This window comes from Poromitra crassiceps (genome assembly GCF_964638095.1).
Source record: "Poromitra crassiceps genome assembly, chromosome: 26".
In the NCBI taxonomy this organism is placed as follows: domain Eukaryota; kingdom Metazoa; phylum Chordata; class Actinopteri; order Beryciformes; family Melamphaidae; genus Poromitra; species Poromitra crassiceps.
The window spans coordinates 6,637,894-6,646,543 of NC_139640.1; the positions used below are offsets into that span (position 1 = coordinate 6,637,894).

At 44.5% G+C, this 8,650-nt stretch overlaps 1 protein-coding gene across 1 annotated transcript in view; it reads left to right on the plus strand.

The window, feature by feature from the left end:
• The window catches only part of LOC310798955 (metal regulatory transcription factor 1-like), a gene marked incomplete at both ends in the record, with an annotated part of 37,592 nt that extends 30,615 nt beyond the window's left edge, over positions 1-6,977 (plus strand). Inside the window, 2 exons of the mRNA XM_083661511.1 lie at positions 2,855-2,928; positions 6,479-6,977. Of these exons, the coding sequence (XP_083517637.1) occupies positions 2,855-2,928; positions 6,479-6,977 (573 nt within the window). The remainder of the gene's footprint in view (positions 1-2,854; positions 2,929-6,478) is intronic.
• Positions 6,978-8,650: the final 1,673 nt, after the last annotated feature.

Below are 8,650 nucleotides of genomic sequence, written 5' to 3' on the forward strand. Positions count from 1 at the left end.
GCCTGGCTGCTGGCGGCCGCTCTTTGGGCGAGTCTGCATGGGGCTCGTTCCTTTCGGTTGTGAGCTCAGCTGGAATGAAGCTGCGTGCGATTGTGGGCTTTCTGCCGGTGTTTCAAAGTGTGTTGCACCCATAATCTATTATGCAAATTTGCAATCCCCCACCGCCAGCTCTCAGCGCGAAAGCGAAAGCGTTTTCGCCAATCCATTTTACAGTATGAGAATGGTTTCCTCGCGCGTTCCCCTGCAGTTTTGGCTCCGCTTTTTCTAGTCTGGAGAGGACTGTCGCCACTTAGTGGGTCGGTGGAATGGGTTGTACACGTTCGGTGGCTCCCATATTTTTATAGGAGACGTGGGGGGCGTTGATCCACGTCCCACCGTCAATTGGGAATCACTGAGTTAGAGCATCAACTCCTTAGCGTGGGTTTGCATAGAAATGCGCTTTGTAGATGGCTTCGTAGTTTGGGTTATAAAGGTTTGAAAACGCATTGCATCACACATGCAACCCAGGATTTTATTTTTTTATTTGTCGTACATTATGCTTACATAAGAGGATTCGCCAAGGGTGGGGTATCACACACTTAACAATATAACTGGTAGGGGTGGGAATCACCTGATGCCCACGGTACGATACTAAAACGATACTTGAGTCACGATACGATAGTATTGCGATATTGCGATATATTGAATATTGCGATATTTCGATATATTGTCTAACTCCTTTTCCTACCTTTTCCTCGACCTCACCGGAAGTAAAACATGCAGTGTTTTTTTGTTTTGTTTTGTTTTTGCCCCACACGTAGGCTACATTATTAAGCTTCTCTGGACTCAATACGCCACTACAGGTGCGGACTGCAACATCGGGCGCTTCAGGCAGATGCCCGGTGGCCTGTCATGGCATGGCCTGCAAAAAAAAAAAATATCGATACAATATCGTCAGGCAAAATATCGCGATACTATGGTGTATCGATTTCCCCCCCCCCACCCCTAATAACTGGTGTCAGAAGAGCTCATCTTGCAGCCAGGAACATGTGCAATCAACATGAATTCATATGTATATATTAATATGCACAATACTGCAAAGAGAGAGAGAGAGATGCAGTCAGCTTGGTCTGTGCACTCTGCAGTAAGACAGTCTGTGACGAGGCTTTATCCAATAGACAAATGTGGTACGAATCAGCCCAATAATCCTCTAGTGGAATGTGTCCCAGCCTTATCTGCATCCTCTAGTCGAATGTGTCCCAGCCTTATAATCCTCTAGTCGAATGTGTCCCAGCCTTATAATCCTCTAGTCGAATGTGTCCCAGCCTTGCAATCCTCTAGTCGAATGTGTCCCAGCCTTACAATCCTCTAGTCGAATGTGTCCCAGCCTTACAATCCTCTAGTCGAATGTGTCCCAGCCTTATAATCCTCTAGTCGAATGTGTCCCAGCCTTATAATCCTCTAGTCGAATGTGTCCCAGCCTTATCTGCATCCTCTAGTCGAATGTGTCCCAGCCTTATCTGCATCCTCTAGTCGAATGTGTCCCAGCCTTATCTGCATCCTCTAGTCGAATGTGTCCCAGCCTTATAATCCTCTAGTCGAATGTGTCCCAGCCTTATAATCCTCTAGTCGAATGTGTCCCAGCCTTATCTGCATCCTCTAGTCGAATGTGTCCCAGCCTTATCTGCATCCTCTAGTCGAATGTGTCCCAGCCTTATAATCCTCTAGTCGAATGTGTCCCAGCCTTACAATCCTCTAGTCGAATGTGTCCCAGCCTTACAATCCTCTAGTCGAATGTGTCCCAGCCTTATAATCCTCTAGTCGAATGTGTCCCAGCCTTATCTGCATCCTCTAGTCGAATGTGTCCCAGCCTTATCTGCATCCTCTAGTCGAATGTGTCCCAGCCTTATAATCCTCTAGTCGAATGTGTCCCAGCCTTATAATCCTCTAGTCGAATGTGTCCCAGCCTTATAATCCTCTAGTCGAATGTGTCCCAGCTTTATAATCCTCTAGTCGAATGTGTCCCAGCCTTATCTGCATCCTCTAGTCGAATGTGTCCCAGCCTTATCTGCATCCTCTAGTCGAATGTGTCCCAGCCTTATAATCCTCTAGTCGAATGTGTCCCAGCCTTATAATCCTCTAGTCGAATGTGTCCCAGCCTTGCAATCCTCTAGTCGAATGTGTCCCAGCCTTATCTGCATCCTCTAGTCGAATGTGTCCCAGCCTTATCTGCATCCTCTAGTCGAATGTGTCCCAGCCTTATAATCCTCTAGTCGAATGTGTCCCAGCCTTATAATCCTCTAGTCGAATGTGTCCCAGCCTTATCTGCATCCTCTAGTCGAATGTGTCCCAGCCTTATCTGCATCCTCTAGTCGAATGTGTCCCAGCCTTATAATCCTCTAGTCGAATGTGTCCCAGCCTTACAATCCTCTAGTCGAATGTGTCCCAGCCTTACAATCCTCTAGTCGAATGTGTCCCAGCCTTATAATCCTCTAGTCGAATGTGTCCCAGCCTTATCTGCATCCTCTAGTCGAATGTGTCCCAGCCTTATAATCCTCTAGTGGAATGTGTCCCAGCCTTATAATCCTCTAGTCGAATGTGTCCCAGCCTTATAATCCTCTAGTCGAATGTGTCCCAGCCTTATAATCCTCTAGTGGAATGTGTCCCAGCCTTATAATCCTCTAGTCGAATGTGTCCCAGCCTTATAATCCTCTAGTGGAATGTGTCCCAGCCTTATAATCCTCTAGTCGAATGTGTCCCAGCCTTATAATCCTCTAGTCGAATGTGTCCCAGCCTTATAATCCTCTAGTCGAATGTGTCCCAGCCTCATCTGCATCTGCTTGATTTGACTGTGATGCTCACTGTTTGTTCACAGACACATCCAGGTGCTCCAAAAGTGGAAAAGGTTTTCTTCACCACGGCCATACCAGTTGGAGGAAATCCAGGTAAGTGTCATGTGTTGCTGTTCATGTTGTAGACATTATTCCGAGAGTCAGGCATGATTAACACAGGGTGGTGGAAGTCTTTCATGTTTTGCACCTGAGAAATTATTACGGTGTTAACCACAACTAAGAATTCCACGTCCAGTCCATGGGGGTTGAACATGTCCTCCTCCGATAGCATCTGATGAAGAGAGCTATGCATGAAACGTTGCTTATCGTGTATGTAGTATATTAGAGGCCATTCACTGTTCTATTTAACTCTTAATGGGTTTTTACTGATGAGCGTCATGAGCTACAAAGGTGGCTGGCAGTCATTTATTTTCAATGGGAGCTGTCCGATGCAGTGGCAGCAGCGAGCGCCACGGTGCTGGGAGCGGCGCGGTGTAGCCGACCAGAGCGACGGGTTGAAAATTTGAAATTGAGCTGAGCTGACCTTTATGCACATTAGTGACGCACTGAAGCAGCAGCCAATCACAGATCTGGATTTGGTTTTCTTCACTGTAAAGGTCTTTGCACACACAGTCCGATTGTTTTCGTATGTGTGTTTTTTCATCCGTCATCTGAAAACAAGGACGGGTCCCAGCTCGCAAAAATCTATTGACTGATGCGAAAAACGCAGAAAATCGAACCTCGTCCGAAAACATAAATGACGGACGTTATTGTCGGACTCAGTGTGTCAATGATGATTGAAACACATGAGGTCGTATTCATTTTTTTTTTTTTTTCGTGCGTCAATTTCGGACGAAAATACGGACTTGGTGTGCAAAAGCTATAAACGTCTCCCTATGTACTGAAGTTGCTCGCAGCAAATCTCCAGCTGCACGTCGTAGTTGTGGCTTTTCGCATAACAATTTCTCAAAACACCACAGAGTGACTGAAATGCATCTAGAAGTCTGATTTCAATGGTGAAATCCGTTTCCTTCACAATTGCTTGGTTGCTGAGAAAAAGGTGTTTTTCCACGAGCTAGCGACTACCAAAATAAAGCTACCCCACTGTAATCTAGCTAGACTCACACGATGATGAAAATCAGTTTCCTGTTCAGTTGCTCATGCGCGTCCCCGGGGATGGACTATTTTTTACTCAGTCGAAATACAGACTGGGTTCATTTTGCAGGAGCACATGGAAGTTTGCTTGTCATGCTATCATGCTTGTCAGAGTTCACGACAGGCCAGGCCTGCCGAATAGCTCTACTGCCTAGATCCTCTTTGCGCGGCTCGCGAGACGATGGTGGCTCTAGACTCTTTCATTGGCGGCTCGCGTCTCGCAGCTGATAGAAATCATAAAATCATGTCAAAACCATCCCCTCACTGCGGTGTCAAACAAACTGCGTGGTTGCCAGGTTTGTGGCCCTTTGGAGCACCAAACGGGGGTTGAAACTCATACCGGTATCTGGCAACACTGCAAAAAAGCCAATGCCTCGTGGAGGGATTGAGCAGGGACGCAGAAACCGAGGTGTGAATGACAGGGCGTATTGTTGCAGCTGGCATTTCCTCGTCGTTAACGAGAAATGCTCAAGCTGCAACAATCAAGTCACCAGCGTCCCAGCGTCGGAGTTTTAACGATAAGCAAAGCAGCTGTCTGGAGGTTTGGAGCTGCATCCCAGAGAGAGACAGACTGAACATCAGAATGTTTTCATATATATATATATTAGTAATAGTGTCCAGCGCGCTTCAGCCAGGTTTGGAATAAAAAGGGTCCTGGTGCTCAACAGTGGAGGACAATATGCATAAAATAATATTTTACCTGGGCACTTCACACAGACTACCCGAAGTAAAGACACCGGAGCACTCTTTTCCGTCTGCACGTTTTAATAGAAGGGGCTGACTGACGTTTCGACAGACTTGTCTGTCGAAACGTCAGTCAGCCCCTTCTATTAAAGGAGAATTTCGGTTTTTTTTAACCTGGAGCCATTTCCTGGCATTAATTATGATTTGGCCACTCACCTAGCGATGTCTGCAGCGTTTCTGGGCGTCCTAGCGTTGTTTTGAGATCAATATCGTCCAAGTCAGTCGTAAAATGGAGTTGATTTGGGGCCAAGTGGTAGCCTGTATTTCCTGCATCTAAATAGCTATTTTTCTTCCCGTTTTCGCCACATATCGCCGTAATCAGATCCGTCAACATCCAGCCGAGTGTTATTTCACCCCAGGCTGTTTCCTGGACTGCACAGGGATCAAATTACCTCAAACGTGATCTAGGTCACCAAGTCTCGTGAAGTCCCGCGATACTTTCCTGTCGACTGGCCAAATACAGGCAGGACGCTTTGCGGTCGTGGTTTTAGCGTAACCTATGTGGGGTTTGGCGTAACCTATGTGGGATTCGAAATAACGAAGGTTATGCCAAACCCCACATAGGTTACGCCAAACCCCACATAGGTTACGCTAAAACCACGACCGCAAAGCGTCCTGCCTGTATTTGGCCAGTCGACAGGAAAGTATCGCGGGACTTCACGAGACTTGGTGACCTAGATCACGTTTGAGGTAATTTGATCCCTGTGCAGTCCAGGAAACAGCCTGGGGTGAAATAACACTCGGCTGGATGTTGACGGATCAGATTACGGCGATATTTGGCGAAAAAGGGAAGAAAAATAGCTATTTAGATGCAGGAAATACAGGCTCACACTTGGCCCCAAATCAACTCCACTTTACGACTGACTTGGACGCTATTGATATCAAAACAACGCTAGGACGCCCAGATACGCCGCGGGGATTGCCTGGTGAGTGGACAAATCATAATTAATGGCAGGAGATGGCTCCAGGTTCGAAAAAACCGAAATTCTCCTTTAAAACGTGCAGACGGAAAAGAGTGCTCCGGTGTCTTTACTTCGGGTAGTCTGTGTGAAGTGCCCAGGTAAAATATTATTTTATATATATATATATTTTTTAATCAAGTCGGTGTGAATGTTTTCATCACTTTTATCATTTTTATATCATTTATATATATATATATATATATATATATATATATATATATATATATATATATATATATATATATAAATAAATATAAAGTCGGTCTGAATGTTTTTATGATTTTTATAATTGTTTCTAACATTTTTATCATTGGTTCTAAATTTTTTATCATTGGTTTTATCATTTAATAAACTAAAATCTAAATCAAACGCTTACTGTGTGGTTTTGCGGTAAAAAGTGGCTCTCCTCTTGACTTTGACCGGCTAGTGTGGCTCTCATGGAGAAAGTAGTGAGGATCACTGCTCTACTGCAAACTTGATATATTGGCCACAACAAGCAAACCTGATGTCTGCAACGCTGGCTTGAATGCCCCGCACCCTGGTGATGACTGCTGGGAGCACCCAGGGGTGCTAATGACACTACTGGTCTGAGTGTAAAGTTAGTGTTTTATGCCTACTAAGCAGTTAATACATTATCGCCTTTGGCATTGAAGCATTGAGCCTTCCGACGTTTTCATCTTCATCTTTTTACATCAACAATTTCATTTTGATGTGTCCAGCTCACTGGGAAAGGAATGACAAAAGATGGTCATGGAGCGAGCCAGTTGGCGGTGTCTTTCTCACCACTTTGTTCTGTGTTCCAGGTAGCTCTGTCCAGCAGATTGGCCTCAGCCTGCCAGTCATCATCATCAAACAAGAGGAGTCGTGCCAATGTCACTGTGCCTGTAGAGACTCTGCTAAAGACAAGAGCTCACAGAGCACCACCACCTCCACAATTTCGCTCATAGCTCAGCAGCAACCTCCAGAGCCCCCTCCGCCCCCCCTGCCGCAGCCCCCGGAGCCTCCGCACCTTCCGGCCACCTCACCTCCCTCGAGCGGCCTCCCCGAGTCTTCCTCCAAGGCGGGTGAGGTGGTCGGACTCGGTATCCCCTCTTCCTCTCCTTCCTCAGCGCAGACTTTCCCCGCGGCGGTGAGCAGCAGCAGCACGGCGATCAACCCTCCTCCGTCCGAGGGATTAGCCAACATGGACGTCTCCGACTTCCTCTCGCTACAGAGTCCCGAGACGGCCGCCAACATCGAGGCCCTGCTGCTCGTCGCCAATGACTTCAGCATGGCCGCCGATGGCAACAGCAATGGCCGTCCTTAGAGGAGCGGTCTGCTGAGCTGTCGGCCTCGCACCGTGCGCTTCATCCACAGGGCATTGATATCCTCCTTCACACGTCTCTCGTCATTCTCCTCAGCGAGGGCCTCTTCTGTGTGCCTGTGTACCTTGTGCATAGCCATCCCTGTACCTGCAGTGCATTCTGTTCTGCATGGCGTTGTTGTGCAAGGTGTGCTGTATACAGGAGCTCTGAATCAAATTGTTGAGTCTCTTTGCAGTCGTTTTTAGAAGCAGCGTTAGTTTGCATATTATTTATGAGGTTTAGCTAAGCTAATTAATGCGGGGGAAAAGGCAATCGGTCCATAATTGTGAAACATACACTCAAATGTCAAGCTAAGCAGAGTAAGCCAAGCATATTGATTCTGGATTGACTTTGAATGAAACTATATATATATATATATATATATATACTGTATATACATACGTATATATATATATATATATATACATACACACACATATACATACACATATATATATATACACATACATTTATATATATACATACACATATATACATACATATATATATATATATGTATGTACATACATACATAATACATATATATATATATATACACGTACGCACACACATATCCTTGTACTGTACTAAAGGTCCTAACAAATACTTAAAGCTGGTATGCAACTGACCAGAATGCACTGTATGTTAGAGGAATTTGGTATTGTTTTATCAAGAATCGTTCCCAGCAGAAATGAGAAGGCATTGGCTGCCCATTCCCTTCTATCACCTTCATACAATGCCAAGATATGAAGTGATTCCCTCAGTATTTCTGTTTTTCTAGGAAGACTAGTGTAGTCCAGAAAATGTGATTTCTTTGTTGTTTTTGCTATTTCTTTTTGACACATTTAGTTACTAATTGAGAAGATAACCTGTGATCAAATCTGCTTGCCTTTTTAAATGAAAGTAAGTCGACACGTCTATAAGTTGCCTATAACTTAAAACTAATTTGTATTTAATTTGTACATGTTAATTTATTTAAATGCTTGATCCTTTCATCATACTGCTCTTACTGTTTTGTTAAAGATGGCTGAAAAAAATCATAATTATTAATTTATTTCAAATAACTTTCGGCGTCTATTTTATTTTTTAGTTGAGCTGTTTTTTATGATGTTACTGATTTTCTTTCCTTCTAATGGGTATTGCTAAAAGCAAGTTTCAGAAAAGAGGCACCGACAGTAGACTGCACAGTATAGCAAAAAAAAAAAATCCTCCGAGATCTACTTGTTTGCAAAAATTGTTCACGATGACATGGTAAGGAACTGCTGTTGACATCCCATGTTTCATAGGATTATGACCCACTCAGGGATGCATGAAGTCATAACTGATCCTGTTTTCTCTTGATTTGTTACTCATCACACATGCATTTCCTTGGCAGATGCCCCGTACTGTCTTGCAGTAGCCCTATTTTTTGCTGCACTTTTCCTTGCTTATTGCACTCTTAAACTTGTTCAGTGAACGATCCGACAACTCGTTAGCTGAGGTGCGGCACCACTACAGACTTTATTTGTATACGACTGCTGTAAAGTAGTGTTTGAGAAATAATAATACCGGTGTGTCCTGGCGACAGTGTAAATACAGTACATTTAGTAGTGTAAAACATCTTTGAAAAACTTGTAGATTGTTCTAGAATTTGTAT